A 25,671-nucleotide genomic window follows, 5' to 3' on the forward strand; every position below is an offset into this window, starting at 1 on the left:
TATTGTAATTGGCAACATTTTAAATCACATCTGTTAGAGAGTATTTTATAGGCTCTCCATCAGCATTACATCAAGAACTGGCTAATCTCCAATATATCTGCATCAAACCTGCTAAAGCATGTGGAGGAAATGTCTAACTGTAACATTTAATACTCAATACTCACATTCATTCATGATAGTAGCTTTGTTAACATTAAGTTAACTAACATTTAATACTCACATTCATTCATGATAGTAGCTTTGTTAACATTAAGTTAACTAACATTTAATACTCACATTCATTCATGATAGTAGCTTTGTTAACATTAAGTTAACTAACTAACATTTAATACTCACATTCATTCATGATAGTAGCTTTGTTAACATTAAGTTAACTAACATTTAATACTCACATTCATTCATGATAGTAGCTTTGTTAACATTAAGTTAACTAACTGTAACATTTAATACTCAAAGTCATCCATGATAGTAGCTTAGATAACATTAAGTTAACTAACAGTAACAATAAATACTCACATTCGTCCATGATAGTAGCTTAGTTAACATTAAGTTAAAACTAACTGTAACATTTAATACTCACATTCATCCATGAAGCTTAGATATCATTAAGTTAACTAACAGTAACAATTAATACTCAAATTCATACATGATAGTAGCTTAGTACTGTAGCTTTAGTTTCCATCCAGCAACTGCATTATTAGTGTGTTAGCCTGGTTGTTGTCTAGCTAGTTTGCTAGTCTTGCTAGCTAGTTGGATAGCTACTAGCAAAAGAAACGTCAAAGCTTTGATGTTATTAAATAATGAGAATGGATATTTTCTATTGTTTTGCAATCACATATAGAATAATGACCACATCTATAACATATCACATATTGAACTGCCATCCTTTTAGCATTGTATGGGAAAGATCATACAAAGTGTATGTTTTTTTAAGTAACTTTTACTCTGAGAACATTTTAAATAAGCTGTTTACTTCATAAATACTTTTAGAAATACTCATTACTTTTACTTATCTTTACAACAGTGATTTTACTTCTATTAAAGTAACAGTATTTAGACTTGAGCGGGATATTTAAGTTCTTTTCTCCACCCCTTGTCTATGCCCAGGAGGATAGAGAGACACGATCACACGCACCTCTCAAACACGAGTGCTTCACCAGTATGAGCTTATACTGCCACACCTACCAGTATACCCATCCCCTCTCTCTCTCTCTCTCTCTCTCTCTCCTCTCTCACCGCCCTACCCTGTATTTATCAGGCTGTGTGAGTTTCTAATCCCTCTCTTTAGCAGCGGTGTGTGAAAGCTAACACTCCTCCATGTGATTATGGAGGGCCCTGGGCTGCTGATTATCTGGAGAGACCACCGCCGAGACCCCCGGCCATGCTCTCCAGCCAGCGCTGCTTAATTGATCTTCACACTTTTTTTTTTTTTTTTTTTTCAGCACAGGTAAAGCTGAACTCTGTTGCTTGTTCTGGCTGAGAGAGATTACACTCCATCTTGATGTTTTTTTTTTCCGCTTTTTTCTTTTTTTTTTTAAACTGGATATCGTTGACGATGTTGAGAAATTTCCTGTTTCTTTCTCTGAACCTGCCTGAACTGTGGTTGCACTTTGAAACTTTAAGAACATGAAATCAAAATATAAGAATAACAATAATACTACATGAAAACTAACAAAAAGTAATAAAAACCATGCATTAAAACGTTCTTCTACTTCTTCTCATATATGGATATTATACCAATTAAATGATCATATGGAACGGTACACCAAAAAATTATTAAACTTTCTTAAGTGATCAACTCATCTCTAGGTCTGTCTTTGCCTTTACTCCCATCTAAATACATTGAAAAAAGGCTGAACCAAAAAAGGAAAAAAACGAGCGGACGTCATTCCTTTTCAACCATTTTTTTTTTTTTCAAAAGCTCATTGGAGGAGGTCCGAGGCTCCTCCCACCTCCTCCGCCGCTCCTCCCGCCGGGATTGGCGAGGGAGGAAGCGGATGGCGCGACGAGGCGTTTCGAGTTCCGCCGCCTCTTCAAGCCTTTCCCGGCGTTCCTCGGCGCCATCTCTCCGAGGCGTTTAATGAGTTTTAGTGGGTAGACAGTGGCCGTGGCGCTACCTGTGATTGGGTCTTTACACAGGTGAATATGCATCCAGGGCTCGGTAAAAGGCTCCGCGCCCGTGACATTTCCCAAATGGACTCCCCGAGGGCAAACTCTGCCAATTGCCTCGCCATTAGTTTTTCTCCGTGTTGTCTACGAGGCTGGCTGAATTACAGGCCGTTTTAAAAGTCATATTCCTCACGCAAAACAGAGCACCCCCTGTCTCGTGCGCTGTGGCATTTAGTTCCAAGCTAAAATTGGAATGTGGAGGGGAGGGGGGGGGGGGGGGGAATTAAGGGTTGGTTATTCAAATGGCTTTTCTGGACATTTTCTGCCGTCAGGACGGAGGCGCCAGACAGAGCCGGGAGGAAATCGAAAGGGAGGAATCGGCAGCATCAAGCGAGTACAGCTTGTGTGATTTTTCTGTCGAGTTCATGGATCGCTTTAAGTACGCGTGTATGCAACTGGCAAAGACAAAATATCTTTACTGTTCATGTTCCTTTGATTATATGGACTCAGTCATTAGTAAACGTATTAGGGCTGCAACTAACGATTATTTTCACTGTCGATTAATCTGTCGATTATTTTCTCGATTAATCGATTAGTTGTTTGGTCTATAAAATGTCAGAAAAACGTGAAAAATGTGGATCAGTGTTTCCCAAAGCCCAAGATGACGTCCTCAAATTGTCTTGTTTTGTCCACAACCCAAAGATATTCAGTTTACTGTCATAGAGGAGGAAAGAAACCAGAAAATATTCACATTTAAGAAGCTGGAATCAGAGAATTTTGAATTACTCAAACCGATTAATCGATTATCAAAATAGTTGGCGATTAACTTAATAGTTGACAACTAATCGATTAATCGTTGCAGCTCTAAAATGTATGCAATGTGTACTTGTGACTTGTGTTATACAGTATATGTCTGTGGATTTATTGGAGCGTCTGTATGCATACACATACAAGAGAGGACGATCAGATTATATCATCAAAAATTATAAAATATTGTTTTGCATTTCACCACATTACACCAGAGCTGACGCTTAGCCATATGTCCGGAAGTGTTCCAGATGACATAATTCCGATGACGTCCTGTCAGCTTAGCGTGTTGGTGAGGTGTGTGTGTATGTGGGATATAGTGGGTCACTGACACCTGCGTCATGCCAGGTCATCTGTCAGAGGCAGCATCATAATCATCACTATCATAACCACCAAGCCACCAGTCATGACCCGCTTTCTCATGAGCTGGTACAGCGAGCTTTAAGATTGTTACGGTGTTGCGTTTCCCATAAACCCTCTTGCTTCGTGTCCCCCTCCCCCTCCCCGAAGAGGATAAACGTGTTGGAAGTTATTTTTTCATCTGCCTTTGCCAGAAACTGAAAGCTTTAGCTCCGTTTGCTCTGGAAGAACAGCGCCCTCTTCCTGTTTTGTGCCGTAAAGCAATCCAGAAGATTCCCCTCTAAATCTGTTTTGTGCCGTAAAGCAATACAGCAGATTTCCCTCCAAATCCGACCTGGTGGTATATTTAACCACTGAACCAACAGTTATGGAGGGAATATTAACTGATTAATTATTTCTTTCTTTCTTACCCCCCCCCCCCCCTCCCTTCAGTCCCTCCCAGAACTGATTCAACTCCAGACACACCACTGAGTCTAAATGACATTCCAGCAAATTACACTAAATGGACAGCTTTTACCTCACATTATGGAAAAAGAAATACACTACAGTGAGAAAATGCCTCCTAGTTAATAATCATAGTTAAAAGTATAATATGTAACATTTCCGCATTAAAATATCTAAAAACAACTAGACCTGTGTTATATATTTTTTTGAGTTGTGTACTTACATTATCCCAAATGTTTCCAACAATGTTCAAACCCAGAGAAATCCGTCATTTTATTCAAGGTAACGGTGCGTTTCATTTGGTCGCCTGTCAATGGCGTCATATCCCCTTTACCCCCTAACTTCCTGTCATGGCGTCATATCCCCTTTACCCCCTAACTTCCTGTCATGGCGTCATATCCCCTTTACTCCCTAACTTCCTGTCATGGCGTCATATCCCCTTTACCCCCTAACTTCCTGTCATGGCGTCATATCCCCTTTACCCCCTAACTTCCGGGGAAACACGGGAAACACCAGATGATACGTCAGAGAGTGAGGAAGGAAGTCGGCCAACTAGCTAGCTAGCCGCTCTGTTGTTTTTTTCATTCTATTGTTTTTATCTCTCACTCATGACGGATCACGATTATTCATTCCCGTTTGCTGCGCGTTCTGTCGCCGAAGCTGTCCCCGTAAAAAAAAACTCCCATGATCCCACGCTACTTCACGACGTCATCGAACTACGTCTTTTGTTATTGTTTTGATTGAGAGACACCTAGCGGCAGAAATTACATTACTGTGCGTTTAAGGTCCAAGTGAAGCCACGGGTCCAAGTGCAGCAGTAATGGTTGTGGCCTTCTAAGTGTTTCAAGTTGACGCCATGGTAATATTTTCTCTCCGAAGAAAAGGAAGTAGTGACCCTCCCATGGCACTACTCAAAGTGGTAAAGTAACACATTCAGCGAAAAGGAGAAAATGATGGATTACTTTGCCCTCATAGTCTATTTAGGGCACACGCAATGCACATGCTAATGTTTTTTTGCTTCAAGTACTCATGGATTTCATGTGGATTTTCCTCCTACAGTCTATGATTCATTTGTGTCTCTTCTAGATTTCCTGAATCAGAAACAGAGAGTTGTTTTCTCCAAACCAAATTGTCTAGCATGGGTAATAATTTGGACTTCCTCTCAAATAGGCCTGCCTCATCAAGTGCTATTTCCTCTATGCTATTTGTGTGTGGGTGTGTGAATGCTCGGTCTAGAACGTTCTCGGTGACGCTGTGATGGTCCGTTTGCATGCGTTTTCTTTTTCAGAGGATTCATACGGTACTTCTGTTTTCGTTAGGGAGTACAGAGCGGAGAGAGAACAGGAACAATGAGACAGAGAATGGGGAAGGTATGCAACAAAGGTCGTACACCAGATTTGAACCCGGGAGTATACGTGCCTGGGTTTATCGCGGGGGTTTCAGTGACAGCCTGCTGACCTGTCCTCCACGTGTTCACCTGAGTAGGAGCAGGTCGAGCAGGTTTAGCTCTAATTCTTTCCATTGAAAAGAGTGAGGGTCATTTCCACAGCACAGGTTACCCTCAGGTCATGGAATTTCTAAAATATCTTGCTGACAGTTGAATTTAAAATGAGGGAATACTGTGGTTTCTGACAAAGTTGTGGAAAATTTCTGGCATGTATCCACTTACTTCAGCCACACTTTGAATTAGAGGTGTATTAATGCTTATTAGCTGATTATTATTATTTTTTTTTTTACAATTTTATTTTCCTTTTTTTTAACAACATAACAACTCTGTAATACATTCAGTGTGAAATACCAACATACAAAAGTTTGCATGTTGTCCATTTGTATACCCCCCTCCCCGACGTACATAAACAAATGGCAAAATAGATCAAAGATGTAAACATAAATACACATACATTCATACAAACAAATAGATGTATATATTAGTCACGGCTGTCTATAGCCAATCTACATTGTAATTTGGTTTGAATAAGAATCAGTTATGGAAGAGTACATAGTTTTAGCGTTTTCATGTATGTCAGAAATGGTTGCCATGTCTTATAAAATTTACCTGTAGAGCCACCCAACGTACACTTTATTTTCTCCATGTGTAAAAACCTCATAAGTTCTCCAGCCCACTGGACATGTGTGGGAGAGGCCTCCTGCTTCCACTTCATAAGTATAAGGCGTCAAAAGCAATAGCATTCGAGTTAATGACTGGGAAGGAGCATGTCCTCTGGTACAACTCCGAAAATTGCAATCAAAGGGGAAGGGGTAAATTTGACTCCAAAAACCTCAGAAAACGTATTTCATGTCTGACTTTTCAAACTGAAAACTGTCACAAACACGTCATGAAACATAGTACTTTCCGGGTCCTCGAAGTTTTCTGTCTTAATAAAGGAAAGTCACTGAAAAGTCGTGGAATTTTGCGCCAGTCCTCAAACGGCTACGCTGATTTAATAACAGGGGCTGATGACAGCAGGGCAAAGCAGGGGCCTGTTAATTACTGACGACCTCCGGTGCGACTCGCCGCCATGCTGTCATCACCGCCACACCGTCATCACCACCATGCCGTCGTTACGCTCGTACCGTCATTACCGCCGCCATCACTGCCACGCCGTCATTACTATCGTACTCTCATTGACTCCACGCCACCATCAACGCCGCACCTTCATTATCGAACACCCTGATGCCGTGCACGGTGACGGTATTACATGCCGGCAAACTGCTGTAAAGACACACTTGTGATGTATTCTCTCCCCATGTACAAATACTGTATATGCAGGCAAGTACACAGAGTGACATTCACAGTAAATGACCAATACAATATCCAAATATACAGATGCACACATACAGCGCTAACTGGAGCCCTTGGAATTTGTTGGTTTCTACTTATTACTCTGATTTTTCCTGACCTTATGACCGAGCCAAACTAAATCTACTCCCCAAAAACAACTAGGTTTGTCCTGCACTTTTTTGAAGAACATAAAAAACGTATTTTTGCAGGAACACTGGGGGTATGGAAATACCTTATTGATCACTGACGGGGGTGAACCAGGGGACAGCTGCAGTGATGCCTAAACTACAGACCTTGACTTTGGCTGGCCTCCTGTCAGCGCTTTAATAAGATGCCTAGCGACACACAGTGTGTCATGGGGAATGCCAGGACACTGGCATCTAGTGCCAACATTGCCCGGAACCACAGAAGTGCGTTTGGGAGGGGGGGGTTCTCTGACCTCTCCAACAGAGCGAGGGGAGGACTGGCATCTGCTTTAATAAGGCTGCCCACTCCTCATTCACCATCTCACCCCGACTCCCCAAGCTGTGGCATGGGCATTGGCATTGGAGGGGGGGGGGTGGCAGAGGTAACAGCTGGCTGCAGCCATGCCGCCGTGGCCGTGGCATGACCAGGGCTTTATTAGTGGCGTCCAGGACACCAGCTGATCCTCTCCCAGGGTCCCTGTCACACTGATGTCTTCATCGCTAAGCCGAGCAGACAGGCCGGGCCTGCCAGCCAGCGGAGGTGACAACAAATCCAATTACCTCCCCTCCATGGTGCCCGGACCAGACTGGGAGGGGGGCAACAGGACGGCGGTGGGGGTTGCTAGGGTAGAGGGATGAGGGACACGCAGGACAGGACGTAGGACAAGAGGTGGTATGTCGACACCGGACCGAGGTAGAGCCGTTCGGTTCGGCCTTCAAATGTTACAACGGACAACTAAAGGCTTCAGAGCAGCAAACATCCCGCATTGTCACCAAGGTGCTTTGGCTTTTAAAAGAACGCTGAATGCAGGAGAAAGAATGGAGGGGGCATAAAGGGCAGGGACGGGGTAAAAAAGAAGCAGGTGCACAAGGCCAAAAGTTTCTGAACGAAAGAAAGAAAGACTTATCAAAGTCCAGAGAAGGGGAACAACAGAGGTGGGTCAAAGGTGATAGCAACAGTCTTTGCAATGAGACAGATGAACACGGCTTTACTAAAAAAAAACGGAGGAGAATCTGGTGGATCCCGTGCTGCAGAGCTTCACTTCGACGCGTATCGGACAAAGGCATCGCTCTTCGGATATCCTCAAAGTCATTGCTCATTAGAGACAGAGTAGAGGACACCGTGGAATAAAAGCTTCTCCCTCCTTCAAGATCCGTGTCTGTCAGGTGAGGATTGCTGGCCCGGCGCCGTTTGGGCTCCGTGGCCTCGCGCGTGCCCAAACCCGCTTCACCCCATTTAGGTCCTCTTATTTCCATACCAAGCAGGGGGGTGGGGGGAATGGGGGGTGGTCTACAACAAAAATCCCCAAACACAATCAGCCGATACAGCCCCGGCTCTCAGAGTCGTCCTGCTTTTTTAACATTAACTCAATTAAATCTCCATAAACAAATTGGTTCCTGCGGGGGCCCGGTCCGGGACACGGCGACGTGGTAAGTGCTGATCATCGCGGGGGCCGGTATTGATCTGCAATCGGGAGCCGTGCCGTCCCCCCCGAGCGCGGATTAAGGTGAAGGAGAGGGGGGGGGGGGGACCTTGTTTGGCGGCGAAGGGGAAGGGAGGGGTCCCGAACGGAAGCAAACCCGCCAAAGCGTCAGCCCCTTCTCCTTCGTTCCTCCACCCGAAGGAGTCTCTCACCTTATCATCCGCAGAGCTTTTTTGGGGTGGCGCTCTCGCCTTCACTCGGTGACTTTGGCGCCCAACCGGAGAAGATCACTCACCACTCCTTCCTACAGGGATGGGATGATCGTTTCATGAGTGGAGGGGGGGGGGGAAGATACCGGGTGTGTGTGTGTGTGTGCCGGAGGAGGGATGGCGGAGTTTGCGGGTCGACCGATTCACGGGCAGAGAGAGAGAGAGAGAGAGAGGGAGGGAGGCTCTCACTTTTGAAGGTGGTTGAAGGCTTGCCAAGACATTTCATATTCATAGTGGAAATATGCAGCGCGCATGGTGGACAGGGGCAATTTCTGCAGTCAGCCCGCCATTCAAAAGTGAAAGGGATGTGGCTTGGTGGATGAAGGGAGAGAGAGAGAGAGAGAAGGAGAGAGAGAGAGATAGACACGCAGAGGGCTTCATGGTAGTCAGATGAGGGGCTGCCAGCTGCTGATGGGTGACTGGGGGCTGTTTGAGCGTGGCGCCTCAGGACATGCCCGTCGGAAAAAGGCGATGCGATCCGATACCCCCACTTATGCGTGGCTTATATACATATGCCCCCTCTTATGCAGAGGAGGCCCCATATCAATTGCAGAACTTTCAGTGTTTTGGTCATTATGCCGAGTTGTTTGAGCGCGCTTCTTGCATGTCTGAACGGGGGGGGGGAATGCGGACTTACTGGGCTAAGACCGCCGAGAGAGAGGAGCCTGCTCTGCATAAAACGACCTTGTTGAATCTCACTGACTCGCGTGCATATGCGATATCGCTAACGGAATAATGTTTTGAAAACACAACTTTTTTTTTTTTACAGAATTACACAAACTATATGAGAAAGGCAGCTGTATCTTCTGAAGTGGGAGTTGGGGGGGGGGTGATACGGAGCAAAAGCCTCAGTTTAATTTATCTGGGAGAGTGTAGAAGTCCACACTATCAGTCCACACCCGTCAGAGTGAATTCGTAACACTTTGGGTAGTTTTGCGGAGCTGCCACAGAGCCATATCAGCTCTATGAGTGGACAAGTCTCCAGTCAACACTTGTCAACTCCGAATAATTGCCACTGAAACATCAACACTTATTAACATCGGGAAAATTTGCTATGTGGTCACCAGAAAGCAGTGCAAGAAGTACTCAGATCTTTTACTTAAGTAAAAGTAGAAATACCACAGTATAAAAATACTCTGTTACAAGTAAAAGTCCTGCATTCAAAATGTTACTTAAGTAAAAGTACAAAAGTATTAGCATCAAAATGTACTTAAAGCAACAAAAGTAAAAGTACTCATTATGCAGAATGGCCCATTTCAGAATAATACAGTATATATTATATTATTGAATTATAATTATTGATGCATTAATGTGTAAGCATCACTTTAATGTTGCAGCTGGAAAAGGTGGGGCTGATTTCCACTACTTTATATACTGCTGGGTAGCTTACAGTAATCTATAATAATACATCACAATTTATTAGTTGATTATATTTTGTATTAATAATCAGAATCTGCAAAGTAACTGGTAACTTAAGTTATCAAATAAAGGTAGTGGAGTAAAAAGTACAATATTTCCCTCTGAAATGTAGTGGAGTAGAAGTATAAAGAAGCGAAGTACAAGTACCTCAAAATTGTACTTAAGTACAGTATTCGAGTAAATGGACTTAGTTACTTTCCACTTTCCACCTCTGCCAGACAGGAACATCCCAGCATTAAGACTTTAAAAGCCTTGAGTTGCGGTTTCTCATTCCCACCTATTCTCCTGACTGCCAGCTATCACTCTTATCACTTCTAACCGACGAGTAGATGAGACCAAAAAAAAAAAATACCCGGGCCCTACTTCCTGTGAAAGCGTGGGTCACACCTCTTGGTTCGGAAGAGTGGGAGTAATTTAAAAAAAAAAAAAAATGACAGGGAGACATGAGTGTTATTCATCAAAAGGGGGAAGAGCTTGGAAACCAGCTCCACATCGGAACCAGCCGGTCCGTAGGGGGAACCATGACTCCGGCCCCCCCCGCCCGCCCGCCCCCCCCTTTCCCCTCTCTAGACCCCCTCTAGACCCCAAAACACTGATCTACCCCCCCCCCCCCCACTCCCCCGACTACACGTCCAATGATTACACTACAGCCCCCTCCCCAACCCCTCACTCCCCAACACACACACACACGCACACACACAACACACACACACACAGCCACACACACGCTCAGAGGGGCTAATTAAGGCTTTAATATGCAAATGAGAGCCGCAGTAAATTACACAGCTGGCAAATATGCCTGTTTTTGCCTGAAAATACATCAGGAGTGCAGCGAGGAGTGTGTTGCTGCTGCTGTTGTTGTGTTTGCAGAGAGACAGGGGATTGTCCCCCCCCCACCCCCACCCTCCTCCCTCCCTCCCTCCCTCGTCTGCTGGAGAGCCTCATCCAGCTTTGTCCCTTTCAGAGGTATCAGGAGTAAAAAGTCGAGTCTTACTACAAGAAATGTTGAGCATGTTGTAATTTAGCGGAGGGATACAAGAGGATTTTTGTAGCTTTAAACATCTTCAGGTGATGTGTAGAAAAAGTTATCATAGTATTGTAGTTTTAACTGGGGTTAGACCGATATATGAGGCAGATATCGGCCTTTTATTAAATATCAGATATCAGCACAGTCAGTGTCTCCACCTCTGATATGATGGAGGTTCCTCTCTGATAACTAAACTAAAGAGAAACAGTCTGGAAAAACCTGACATGGCATTTGCAGTAATGTATCCCAGAGTTTCCTCTACCATTGAATGGGTGCTGGGTCACCCTTCCTTTAAAGAGCTGCTCACCCTAAAAGAAGTTGGAGTTCAGGGAAACACTGGTGAACATAGTGCAACAGTACTAGTGATAAGTGCAGTCAAGTGTACTGAAGGTGGGCTTGATCATAACCAAAGTGCACCTAATCCTAGAATATAGAAACCATCCATTTGTTGGACAAAAGTACATCATAATACTGTGAGTATTATGGAATGAACCCTGGCGGTGTTAGTTCAGCGTTCCACATATTGAACCGCACAGGGCCAACATCTAATTCATCTCCCGAAGCCCATTTTAATTGTGTCCTCCTGTTTTCTCTTTGATTTATATTTTAATCTGCATCGCTGGCCAGTAGCACTCCTCGCGCGTTTAGCGGTTTTATCTGTCAGAACCTCCGTCCACGGATTTCCTCTTGGCCTGGGTCATCACTCTTTGGCGATCTACGGCGGTTAAATAGAGGTTAAAATATAGCCTGAAGGAAAATATGTGAGATGTACCCGCCGGTCTGGTTAGGTGACTGACTGATCCGGTAGCGGTGTGAACCCTGGCCCCCCCCCACCCCCCCCCGAGCCATTCCTTCCTGCCCTCTGAGGCGTTTGCTGGGAGGTTTGTTCTGGCTGGTTGCCGTTGTCTGCCTACGTACCGTATTCCCCAGAGCACCGGGGCTATCATGACGCCAGCTGAAACCTGAGTGCCGACTACATGCATGGTCAGGCTGTCCTGTCACCTACCCACCCACTGGGACTGACCGTGACAGCGAGGGTGCCCGCAAAACATACCCAGGAACCCCCCCTCTGTTTAATGCGATTCCTCAAATAAGAATCCGCCCTTTTCCCTCGAATAGCGTCCCCCGTCCTATAGGGCTGGTGGACGGTCAGCAAGCTTGTCGGCTGAGAAAAGCTGACAGAGCTGAAATCAGATTTCTGTGCGTCCTCGTTTCCCTTTAATTCCGTGAGCAGTAGTTTTGCCTTCCGAATGGAAAATGAATGAGAAGTCGATTCCAGCCGTTCCCAGTTCTCCACGACTTTTATTTGAAAGGCTACAGGAAGAAACGTCTCAAAAACGATGCTTGGAGAACGGTTGCATCCATTGTTGGCGTCGCTGGTAAGCTCTCAAGTCATTATATTGAGTTTTTTTCTATAAAAACATAAATAATACAACACAAAATCACTGTGAGAATGTACTGAAATGTATAAATACATCGCTTATTTTTCTTGGTCAAAGCTTTTTAGCTACCAGAGCGTCTCGCACCGTCCACAATCGCTCAGAATAGAGCGACACAAGAAAACGTCTTTACCCGCTAAGCCAGTGGTGCTCAACGTGGGGTCCGGGGACCACCAGGGGTCCTTTAGACCAGTGGTTCTCAACGTGGGGTCCGGGGACCACCAGGGGTCCTTTAGACCAGTGGTTCTCAACGTGGGGTCCGGGGACCACCAGGGGTCCTTGAGGGGGTTCCAGGGGGTCCCCAGTAAATTGATGAATTGTTAAAATTTCATTTACAAGAAGTGAACACAATTAGAAAATGTGGAAGAATGACTGTTTTGATCATAGTTTCTCTGTTATCTCTCTACCTACAATACAGACAGTCATGGGATTCTGGACAAAATCATATCTAACAATAAAAATAGTCTCAGATTTGGGTTTGAGAGACAGAATGTCATCAAATGGGGGTCCGTGGCCCTAATGTGGACTAAATTAGGGGTCCTCGATATGAAAAAGGTTGAATCACTGCTTTAGACAGTTTCAAGGGGTCCCCAGCAAATTGATTAATTGTTAAACGTCAGCATTATTTCATTTACAAGAAGTGAACACAATTAGAGAATGTAGAAGAATGACTGTTTTGATCATAGTTTCTCTGTTATCTCTCTACCTACAATACAGATAGTCACAATAAAAGTATTCTCAGATTTGGCTCCGAGAGACAAAATCTCATCAAATGGGGGTCCGTGGCCCTAATATGGACTAAATCAGGGGTCCTTGATATGAAAGAGGTTGAGAATCACTGCTCTAAGCATTAAAAGACTTTGCTGTCCTTTTCTCGCTTTCTTCCACAGAACCGCAACCGCTCCTCTCCTTCGCCCTCAACAGGGTTTCTGAGACAAGTGGCTGAACCCCCTTCCTGTTGCCTTTCCTTCCTACACACACACACACACACACACACACACACACACACCACGGCGTTGTAATTATCACTCAGTGAGACAACCACACTCCCGACAGCTACACCCTCGCTGACACGCGACATTCAGGAGAGGACACTCTCCGCCGCTATCGCCGCACTCCTCCGCCCGGAGAACAGCTGACAGCACGTTTTTCGCGTCGGGGCCAAATCCGAAGCCAAATATTGAAGCATCAAAAACAGGTAAACAGGACGCCCGGCCTCGCTCGCCCCGACCGGCCGATTAAGAGAGTCGGCGAGGGAAGTTTAGTTCATTAGTCGGGTTGACAGAGTCCCCCCCCCTCCCCCCTGATAAGGATGTATAAACAGCTCCACCTTGCAATGGCTACAGAGAAACTTGCCCCTCGGAAAGGGCTGCTTTTCACTGGGGCCTGGCTCCATGAATATTTTAGACGGGTAAATAATTAATAATTAACGGCAAACAGGCCAACGATCAAATGGAGCAGCGTGGCAACAGACATGAAAAATCAGACTCTTGTAAACAAAGACGAGAGGACCCAGATTTCCTCCCCTCTCGCCACCTTGTTTTTTTTTTCCGCCTTTTAAATATGCGCATCTACAATCGCCCCCCGCATCGCCGTAAAAACCGCACACACACACACACACACACAGACACAAAAGGCACATGTATGAACACAGGAACTCGCAGACGCCGACGCACTCTGTCAAACACACATCCGCGCGCGCAAAAAGTGCCCCCCCCCCCCCCCGTCACTCACTCGCATTCCGTGCCCACACTTTATTTTTCCCTTCAGAAGAATGAGATTTTCACGTCTTTTCCGCGGCGACCTGGGGAATAGGACTGAGCCGCCGAGTGAGAACACTTGATCTGGCCACCCGCTGTTTTCTGATGGAAAGATTTGCTTTTTAATACAATCGTCACTCCTCCCACCTGGATATGCCACGCCAAGACAAATCCCAGCTGTGTGACTCCAAAACCTGACAGAGCTTAAAAATTCCCTTATTACCATTCCCTTAAAATACCCCAACCGCACTAACTCCCGACAATGGTGGAAATGCTAATCACGTCTCTCAGTGGCTTAGAGGAGCATGAAAACAGAGCCACCAATATGGAGGCTTTGGTGCATGTGCAAAGTGAAGGGAAGAAGTCCCTGCTTTAATGACACACATTCACAGAGCGTCATGGTTCTTAAAAGCCGCTTCCCCGCAAACTGGCACATCTCGCCGTTTGACTTTAGCCAGAGGAGACGTTTCATAAAAATCAGACTTAATCGTGTAAACAACAAGCAGACAAACAGAAAACCACTGCAAACAAAAATAAAACAACTTTGGAAGCGGCGCACGGATCGCCTTCAGAGTTAATTTTAAAGTAAGCATTCCGTTCCTTGGAGATTTTAATTAATGCTTTAATATGCAAATAAGTTAGCAGAGATAAAATCATGACAAACAGATGGCAAGTGTGGGTAATTATTTTGTGAATCCAGCAGGGGCATGTATTAAAGTTATGGCATCGTTTTCCTCGGGCCTCTGCAGCCATGGAAGGTAGAGGGAAAAAAAAAAAACTGTCTCACTGATGAACTGAGACACAAATGACTTATTTGTGTCTCCAAGTGACAAATCTGTGACCACAGCGACTCTGAATGTATCACAAAAGACAAGATGTTAAGGATAAGTAATCCTCCAGTCACCAATAACCTTTAATTCTTAATTAGAAGGATAATTTCTGTGAAAGCCCCAACACTCATTTGAATGCATGCAGAGCTGAGACACAAAGCGGGGCAACATCACTAGCTAGATGAGTTCAAAAGAATTCCAAACTATAAGTAATACTTTTATACTCATTACAAATTCCAACATGAAAAATGGAGGATGGTTAATTTTACCATTTACTGTTTTCCTTTGATTTTATGTGCTTTTAGTTAGATGACAATTAAAGTCCCAATCTACAATATATTTAGCTGTGTACATTTTCATACAAATTCACATGCTCTATTGCACACCACTGTTGTCAGGTTTAATCAGTTTTACCATTCTCCTCTTACATCTCATGAATGACTGGATGGGTTTTGGTTATGGCATCATTCTCAGTAAAGTCTAGACACTATAGTGTAGAAAATCCCAGAAGGCACCATACCACATTCAAAGTGGCGTAAATCAGCATCTTGTTCTAATGCTTAATTGAATAGTAACCAAACCTCTCCAGTCTGTGTGCATGCTGCATACTGATGCTTTATTTATAACTGACTCACTGTCTAGAGGAGCCATTGGCATAAATAGGTAGGTGTACCTAATAAAGTGGACATCACGTGTCCGTCAGTCCTTGTATCAAAGGCTTAAGTCAATCAATTTGAGAGAGAAGAAAGTATCTACAGTCCAGTGAATCAGCAAGGGAGCCAATCTGTAACTGCTTGCTAGACTTACATGCTCATGTTGGGGTGTGTGGTCCAGATCCAGACTGGCCAGAGACTGGTTGATCTTCAGGGCCAGACACAAGGCCATCAGGCCGCCAACCTTCACCTCGTTCTGACGGATGTCCAGCCGCCGAATCTGACGGCTCTCCGCAAGGAACTCGGCCAACGCCACGGCACCTTTATCAGTGAGAGTACACCTCTGAATTTGAGCTCTTCACTCACAGGAGGAAATACTTGGGAATATACCCAATTGGATTTATGGCTTTAAAAAGAAAACAGTGCTTAGTGCTTGTGTTATCTGCTTCATGCTAAAAGAAAATGATTACAAGAAACACTGTGGTGGTGAATTCTCAAAACGACTTACAAAACGATTACCTTTGAGAAACAAATACAATTTTTCAAAAGTGAGAGGATAGAGGTTCTGCTTCTATTGGGTTTCTGTCTATGGAGGCATTTGTTGAAGGTGTTCTTTGGTTTGGGGTTGTTGCTTGAATGAAAAAAGAACGAGTTCAAAGGCACTCTTCAGGCAGAAATTTAAAAAAGCCTCAATGGCTGAAGCCAAAAAGTTAGCTAACTGCTAAACTGGAACTTGGAAGGTCAGTAGGCTAGCTAACTAGCTTACTTAGATAGCTACAGGCTAGTGTGGCTAGTATGAACTTGGAAGATCAGCTAGGCTAGCCGGTTAACCAACTAAGGTAGGCTAGAGTTTTCATATACTAGCAAGAGCACTAGGTTTTATAATACTAGCTACCTCCTCTCTTACCCCTTTATCTTTTTCACTGGGCTTCAGTCTAACATTTCTTAGCCAGAGAAAAACTGGTTCTTGGGCCTTTGACCACTGAGATGTAACTCAAATAATAAGATTATTTCTGCCTGAAAGAACTCAAACTCCAATCTGCTCAGGTAGCATTCAGCTCATCATTAGCAGTTTTTTTTTTCCCTCTGGCCCAAGTAAAGTAAATTAGCCAGTCCTTAGGCCTAGCTAATGCTCCCTGGAATCTTCGTAATGTTGTTTAGCTACAAATTACAGCATTATGGGGAGGTGATGAGGTAAAAGGATTCATTTAGTAGTCTTCATTATAAGAATTTTGTGCAACAGTGCAAAGGTAAATGTTGCAATCCTCTGTTAACTACAAATTGAACTTGACTCAAGGGCAAACAAATTTTAGAGCAATCTAAGGAGGCTTCTTTTGAATGGTGATCATCTGAAGGGTAAAATTACCAGTTTTAAAACACAATTAGGCTATGTTTATTTAAAACTTCATGGACATGTGGGCTAAATGTTTCATATGAGACCAAAGACATGAAAAGAGAGTAGATAAATTGAAGAACGCGAGGATGTCTGTTTGGATTTAACTGAAGATCTATCACTTGATTGTTCCTAAAAAAGGGGAAGACTTTACAATGGAGTTAATATAGTGCATTAACCTCTGTATTAATCTATGGGAAAGAATTGTATTATATGTACACAATGATACAGGCACTTAATGAGAATATACCTAATACACAACGTACTTACAAGGGTGTGACAACACATTGTACTTGCAAAGTGTAAATGTAATGTACTAAAAATAAGTACCTGACACCTGACATGACTCCTATAACTAGTGTAGTTTCATAAAATATACAAAACAATCATCAGCAACAATAAATAGACTTCATCCACTGAGGAAAAAAGTCTCTAACTCATGCAAATGTGTCTATTTTTATGGAATATGGGCTAATTCGAACATCTTAACAAATAGAATACAAAATGAATACAAGTCAAAATACAAAAAATGTTTATATTTGTATTTATATTCAATATATAAAATGTCATTCTAATGGGATGAAAGTTGGGACGCTTGTGATGCCTCGCCTTAATTAAATTATGTTAGCATGTGTCTCATTCAGTTGTAACTTCAAACACAACCATCAAACATTGTACTTTGTGTCAATCAGTTGCGAATAGATAGCTGTGCGTGGGTTGTTGTACCTTCGCAGGTGATGTGAGTGTGGGCCAGGCCGAGCTGCAGCACTGACCGGTTCACCATCAGAGGTTCCCTGATGGTTTGGATGCCCTCGTTCCCCAGGATGTTCTCTCCCAAATCCAGGACCTCCAAGACTTTCAGCACCGGCTGCAAAAAAAACATGGTTCAGAGGGTCACATTCATCGACGTTCATCACAGCCGTTGCCTGGGTCCAAATACTATTTGACATGGATTCTGTTACTTTTGCCACCAACAAATGACCACGAAAAGGATTCCCATGTCACTGAAAAGTTGAAAATTTGATGCTGTAGGTGGGGATATTTCATATTTTGATGCATATTTTCAAGGTTAGGAGTTAGTTCAGACCAGATATGTAGTGATAAATAAAACTACCAACATAAATACTGATCAATTTTAGAAAAGCATTAAGTCATGCTTTTTTTTTTTTCCGTTAAAAGACCCAATCATCATATAACTTACACATCACTTTGATACTGCTTACTATGATGTATACTACAAATTTACATTTTAATGTTGGGGTAAAAAGGACTCTACTAGTATGCTCCTTTAAGTGTGCAAGTGTTGAAGTGTTTTATTAGTATTATTATTGTTGTTATATGGTCATTATTATTCCTTTTCAAAATGTTTCATCTGATTTTAAAGGCTCAGAACTTCTGTTTCGACTCTCCGGAGGCACATTAGCATTGAAGCTTGATCAGCTGGCGTACAAATGTGGGGGTGTCTGGGGCACGAGGGGGCTGATGTTGCCCAAGAGTGCGGAGAGAGGAACGCACCACCCACTCCTCTGTTGCCCCCCCCCCCCCGTCCCCCCCCCCGTCCCCCCCTCGCCTCGCCACCCTTGTTAAACTCCTCTGGTCACCGCTCTGAAGAGAGGGAGCGCGGGGGCGGAAAAGGAAGCCGGGGAAGGCAACCGACAGACCCGGAGAGCGTCTTCTTCGGAGTTAATTTGCACCGCGGTGACAACAAACACACTTGAGATCCCCCCACCCACCCCCCTCCCTCCCCACCCCCTCCTCTCCGCCGCGCTAGCGCCTAATGCCGGCTCGGTGTCGCGGGCGCACAGAGAGAGAGAGACGGCGCCACATCCGACGGGGTGGCGAGAAGCTTCTGCAAGCGAAGAGGGGAGGAGGAGAGGGAGGAAGAGCATCTCAAATGGATATGCATGGGGGATAATACCAGACAATTAAAGAGGCGACTGCGTGGTTGAGAGTGTGTGAGAGTCAAGCATGGTTGAAGCCTGTCAAACGTAAACCACGGGAGGGTTGGAGTGAGAAGTTTGAGGGGGGGGGGGGGGGGGGGTGGAGAAGTGTGAAACCCAAAAAAAAAAAAACACACCAAAAAACACAGTGAGCGTTCACACATGACATGTTGGCTTTGAAAAAAAATAAAAAAATAGTGAAAGGATGCAAAGCAGACAAAACAAGAGCCCCGCTTGACACGCTCACCTCAGTGAGTTACGTGAACGTAGAAAATGTACTTAAATGTACGATATCGTTCCAATAATGACCATTCCGAACTGGGAACCAAAGTTCGCCGGATCTCATGGTTTGAGTCTTCAACCAAGGCTAAGTTCTGATAGCGCCGGTCCACATCTGCCCTCCCTGTCTCAGTCCTTCAAGAGACAAGACAAGTGAGCCAGGGGGACAGAGAGGAAAAGCAGATACACCAACCAGAAAGGTTAATAACAGCTCTCCCCGTCATCATATTCGACACGACCAGCCGCGGGTCTAATTATCATCATTATGGCCTGCGAGGACATCTACTTATCCCTGTGACTGGCAGGCCGCATGAGCGCCCCTCCTTAACACACATCTATTATTTAATCAAACTGTTCCTCTTTTTGGTAGCACTGGAGGAGATGGGGGAAGTGTGTGTGTGTGTGTGTGTGTGTGTTACTCTCAGGAGGCAGGCCTTTAATTTCTAGCCTTTTGACTTCCCCAATCGCCACTCACATGACAGGAAGGTGCAGTTTACGCTGCCAATCAGGCGGAAGGAATGCATGTTATTAGGACTGTACAGTCAAACGTGCGGAGGCGGGTCGTTTTTCAGGGGGAGATTCTCCGGATGAGGCCCAACCCAACGCTCTTCATTTCTTCAGTCCTGGATAGTGGAATGCAGGTATCGGATTGACAAAGCCATTTGATGAAGTTTCATTCATCCAGTACACAAGCTAACACTCTCTGCGAAGGTGAGTGTTGCGTAGCTGGTACTGATAGGCCAGTATTTGGTGGAGCAGGCAGGTATCTTTCTCGTCTAGCTTGCTCTGAAAATACGTTCATTCCTCATTCATACCTATTTGTCTCTTACATACCTGTAGTACTTGGACCTGCAGAGAATACTGAATCCAGACTCAGCTGTCGGTTGAAACGGCCTCTTGCTGCTAACAATGTGTCCAAATGGGGTTTGTCAAAATATCTCCAAAAAGCTGTTTGTAGGCTCCACATGGGAGTTGAGAGTAAACGTGACACAATTCCGCTATTACGTACACTTTCACTAATCTGGAAATCACAGAGAACAATTTTTTTTGCTACAGCAGACTGCTCTGAGGTGAGAGTGCGTTGCTGGCAGCGTGATCTAGACAGTCCTAAACAGTAGAGTTTGGTAGAAGACTATCCACTGAGTGGAAATGGTGCGGTGCAGTGGATAGAAATACGTTGGTTGTCGCCATATCATTTTCTCACACTAGCTTTTTTGGAGATATTCTAACAAACCCTGTTTGGACTTATTAGCAGCAGGAGGCCTAGCAACAGAGCTTGCTATTTCAACTGGCAGCTGTCTGGAGAGACAATATTCTCTCTGGGTCCAAGTACTACAGGTATGTAAGAGACAAATTATACATAGGTCCAAAATCGCCAAACTTATCCTTTAAGCCAGTGATTCTCAACCTTTTTCATATCAATGACCCCTAGTTTAGTCCATATTAGGACCACAGACCCCATTTGATGAGATTTTATCTATCGGACCCAAATCTGAGACTATTTTTATTGTTAGATATGATTTTGTCCAGGATTCCGTGACTATCTGTATTGTAGGTAGAGAGATAACAGAGAAACTATGATCAAAACAGTCATTCTTCTGCATTCTCTAACTGTGTTAACTTGTAAATGAAATAATGGTGAAGTTTAACAATTCAGCGATTTGCTGGGGACCCCCTGGAACCCCCTCAAGGACCCCATGTTGAGAACCACTGCTTTAAGCAACGCATGCAACAATACAAAGGGCAACGGAAGGGGAATTTCTGATGTTCTAACATAGCAAAATGTGTAGACCAAATTTCATAACGTGATGCTAATGCAATTCAAGTCAAGGCACCAAATCCATATACTGTTAAACAACTTCAAATGAGAAAGTAAATGTAACACATCTCAGCAAGTGGCTTACTAGTAACTGTCAATAGGTGTCATTGAAGAATGTTGTCATATTTTAATGCTGACATCCAAAATATTGGTATAAAGTTGTTGTTTTTTTTAAAGACAGGAAAGCTTATAGGCGAGAGATGGGGATGACATGCGAGAGGTCCTGGGCCAGATCTGAACCCCGGACGTTGTTTTTACGCGGTACGCGCCTTAGCCCACTGAGACACCAGGACGCCCCCAAAATATTGGTACAAAGTTCCAAATACCACATGGACAAAACGAGACAATAACATCCTCCATCTTGCATTGTCAGCCTATTTAAACTACGCACATACCATCTTCTTTTCTTTTACATGCAACTGAGAATGTATAAAAGTAGACATTTCTATAGGGGGTTTCTGAGGTGTTCCTCACCAGAGCCTTGGCCAGATGGACCATGCCGCTGGCAGTGATCTGGTTGTTCCTCAGCTGTAAGACCTTCAGGCCTGCTGTCTGCCACCTCAGACCGTCACACAGCTCCTCCAAACCTGGATCACACCACACAGCAAGAAAACAATACACTGATTTAAGGTAAAAAGCAGAGCATGTTCAGGTTTACAGCATTGTTTTACCAGTTTTACTTGGTACCTGAGTTTCAGGAACTGTGTCGAAGGTTCTGCTTATTTACCTCGGCACATATCTAATATTAAAGCTGCACGCTCGCCCCAAATGGCAGCAAGAGTAACTGTAGTAACTGTTTGAATTTTGAGGACTTTGTCACTCAGAAATCCTGTAAGATGACGTCAGTACGTGAAGAGGTTCAGCTGTCCATAGTGAGTCCAGTTTTCTCTGGACAGAGCGTTCGTTCACTGCTGTTTAGGAGACACATTTGGATTTCACTCTTAACCCAGCATAAATAAACTGAAGTGCTTGCTGGGAAGCCTTGATATGTCTCATTCTGTGTGCAGAAGATTGCCCACCAGTGACCACACCTGACACCAGAATTTCATTTGAGCAAATAGGATGAATCCACAGCATCTTAATTAGAGAGGATGGGACACTCCACTTCCTCACTTAGGCTGATAAGACAGGTGTCTTTCAATCAAAATCTTGCCCAGTGCAGCTTTGAATAAATATTAATATTTGTTTTGCTCTGTGCTTTCCAACAGACACGAGAGCCTTACCAGCGTCTGCTATGGCATTGTTGCTGAGCTCCAGCGTCCGTAGAGTGTTGTTGTAGCGTAGCAGATCGCCCAGCTGCATGGCATCCTGGTAGCTGTTCAGCAGGTTGCTGGTGAGGTGGAGCTCCTGCAAAGCTCTGTTTGACTTCAGCGCTCCGACTACAGGAGGCAATGGAACAAAAAGGAAAAAGTGCTGAGAAACTCCAGAACTTTTTGTGAAGATAATATTTGAATGTTATATGCAGTCTTTGGTCTTTAGTTGTTTTCACGTTCTCTGACCATGAGCCAATGAAATCAAAGCAAAGAAATTGCTCTATATCAGGCTCCTGATTGGCTGCCTGTCACAGTGCTCTAGACAAAGCATTAATGTCTAAACTTCTGTTTCTCTGGATGGTTAACTAGCCTAATGTTAGTTGAAACTTAACAGGTTTGAGGCCACTAAAAGGTAAAATAATGAAAATGAAGACAAAAACAGGTCTGTTGTATAAGTGAGCAGGTTTTCAATTAAAAATCTAAACCTGCTCTTGTCTCTTTATTGAACGCTTCACACAGTGCCTGATTCTATAGACAAAATAACACAATTATTTTGGCCAGTAAAAAGTATTCTTGGCAGGTAATTTATTTTAGTTTACTAGCCCTTGGCAGGTGAGCAAAAGAGTTCATTTTGTACACTGCTTAGGAATGACATGGCATTTTGTTGAGTTTTGATCAGAATAATAATAAGGTAAGGACTAGTCCATACCCGGGGATGCGTGCGCCACAACTCTGTGGCATGCGCAGCGTAAATTTGCGTAAATTTGGGACAGCGTAAACAGCGTAAATTTGGGAAAATGGAAAAATCAGCTTTGTCAGTCCCTGCCTATGCCAATGCTCAATGCCCATGTGCAGTTTCAGATTGATTGGCCGACCCATTGAGGAGCAAAATGGATGCAGACAGGCAGACAGAAGGACAGGGTTTTTCTCATTTTATAGTAGGATGGAAAATGAACACCAGCTACTTTATCAGCCACTGTCCTATGTAAGAACCATGGTTTGTAGGTACTTTTCCATTTATAAAAAAATCAATTTCGGGGTTATAATAGTGACAGAAACTGCTGATTTTTTGGAATCAATTCCGGAAGAACAGTGTCTTCCCCTGGTGTTAATTAAGGTACAATTAAAACAAGATTTTAATTAGCAGAGTCTACAAGCAGAGAAGCAGGTTTTGTAAAAGCTGACGTGCGACGCGTCACGCCGAACACGCCACGTCCTCGGCTGCTCCAACATCGGACCTCCGGGTTGCAACTGCGACAGACTGACTGATGGCGTGTGAACTTGGGCATGAAAACGAAAGCACAGCGGGAATCGCCGTCTCCCACAATTACCGCGGTAAAGATCAAGTGGCACTCCTTCGCTATTTTCAAGACGAACGAGCCATTGTTGGAGCCGTAGTTCTGCCTCTGCGGTACAGGAGACCTTACAAAAGACCTGTCAAATTTCAAGGCCCTGTCGCCAAAATGTTATTGTGTTTTATGCCATTGTTAAAATCCTTTCATTATGTTAGTTTAGCACGAATTTTAAGAGGTATTGTGTATGTATGTGTTTACCGGTTCGAGTGTGTGTGTGTGTTGTGGGCGTTCCCTGTGTATTTGCTTGTGTACTGTACTGTGTGCGTGCACGTGTGTCCGCGTTGCCTGGGCTTCTCGCTGCCCTTCCATCCGGATCGATGCTGTAGATTTGATCAGGCCTGTCGGGCTGCATGCGGAATGCCAACATTGTCATCAGGCACAGTGGGAACCAAATGGTGGGATCGGTGGGATTGATCCGGGCGACTCCACCGGCGAGCGCCCCAATCCCGCAATCAGAGGCCCCTCCGATCGAAGGCAATGATCCTCGGCCCGGGACCCCCCGCCGAGAGGGAAGGGGAGGCGCGGAATGGGAGGGGGGAGGGAGGGGAGGGTGATGGATGGGCGGTTGGGGAGGGAGGGGGGGGGGTCGGTTGTGAGCCCTTAAAATATCGACGAGATCTCAGGAAGCGACTGACAGAGTTGCAGGAACAAGTTGTTGCCAGGAAGAGTGGGCAACATACTGCGTCCATTTGGGTCTTTCTCCCCCTCACAGCTGGGAAGGAGAGACGGGAGGCTTTCTTCGCGGTGTTTTTGTCCCGATGAAAAGTCCGGAGGTGGAGACTGGACTCACTTTAAGCAATGTATCCGGTCACGTACGGAAAAAAATTCAACATGTTTTTGTATTCTTTTGCGTTTCTCATAGAGATTGAGAAAGCTCGCAACCCTAACCCTAAACTCACTAAGGATGATCACCCACCTTTTTAGGCCCACATGAATCCTTGTGACATAAATTTATAATATAGGCTACATCATCATAAGTAGTATCAATCTGGTGTTTGGTGATATGAGGATCGGCTATTTTTAAGAGGAAAAAAAACATAATTTGGTAACACTTTACAGTAAGTGTCACTAAGTTAAGGGTTAGTTAATGCTTAATAAGCATTAACTAACCCTTAATTAACAGTTAACTAATGTGTCTGGTAATCATTTACTAATGGTGTTCATGTTAACTAAGGTATTAATTTATACATTTAATAGTCATCTTTATAAACTATTAAATAATGTATAAATTAATACCTTAGTTAACATGAACACCATTAGTAAATTACACATTAGTTAACTGTTAATTATTAAGAATTAACTAACCCTTATTAAGCATTAACTAACCCTTAACTTAGTGACCCTTATTGTAAAGTGTTACCCATAATTTAATGGTTTTCTGAAAATATAATAGATTTTTGTTCACATTGACGGTGGTTCTTTGCCTGATGATGATCACTGACTGGAGGTTATATTTACCCTCTTTTTTTATTTACTATTAGCTCCACACCTTAAAGCCCATTCTCTACCTCTACAGCATGTGACTACAGTATGTGTGTGTGTGTGTGTGTGTGTGTGTGTGTGTGTGTGTGTGTGTGTGTGTATCCGTCCGTCCAAGTACATTACAGCACTCAACCCCCTTCCGAGTGTTGTGCTTCTGCGCGGCGCGTGTGTTTATGTGTGTGCACGCTCGTCCGGTAAATGTGTGTGTGTGTGTGTGTGTGTGTGCCTCTCTCTCCATCCAACTCATTTGTGGGTCATTGTCCCACCCCACCCCACCCCACCCTCCCCTCCTCCGTCACCACGGATACCACCGCTCCGAGATACAACAGCAGCCAATCGATGAAGGTCAGCGAGGACGGACATCGCTGACGTCTCCGTTTCATGACGTAATTTTTACGTTTTTTTTTTTTTTTTGCATTCAGGTGACACTTTTTTCTTTTTTTTTGTGTGTGTGTGTGTGTGAGAGAGTGAGAGAGTGTGTATTCACATATGTTGCGATAAGAGTGCTCATATGGCTTTGGTGTAAGTGTATGTATCACAGAGCTTTTTTTATATTATCATGTGCGAGTGTGTGTGTATGCAAGTATACATGTTAGTGTGTGTGTGTGTGTGTGTGTGTGTGTGTGTGTGTATGTGAGTGTA

At 44.1% G+C, this 25,671-nt stretch overlaps 1 protein-coding gene across 1 annotated transcript; it reads right to left on the reverse strand.

Annotated features, from left to right (window-relative positions):
• Positions 1 to 15,662: 15,662 nt before the first annotated feature.
• On the reverse strand, positions 15,663 to 25,412 carry LOC139640312 (protein phosphatase 1 regulatory subunit 37-like; the record flags this gene model as incomplete). The annotated part of the gene is made up of 6 exons (XM_071514497.1): positions 25,311 to 25,412; positions 23,459 to 23,598; positions 22,163 to 22,368; positions 21,414 to 21,526; positions 17,628 to 17,769; positions 15,663 to 15,829 (listed from the first exon to the last, which is right to left on the reverse strand). Coding segments are annotated over exons 1-6 (870 nt in total), but the record flags the coding sequence as incomplete, so codon positions are not given.
• Between the last annotated feature and the right edge of the window lie 259 nt (positions 25,413 to 25,671).

The sequence above is a fragment of the Centroberyx affinis genome, unplaced genomic scaffold (genome assembly GCF_046629955.1).
Source record: "Centroberyx affinis isolate AG114_WGS23_722 - 3 ecotype Tasmania unplaced genomic scaffold, CSIRO-AGI_Caff_v1 ptg009045l_1, whole genome shotgun sequence".
Classification (NCBI taxonomy): Eukaryota; Metazoa; Chordata; class Actinopteri; order Beryciformes; family Berycidae; genus Centroberyx; species Centroberyx affinis.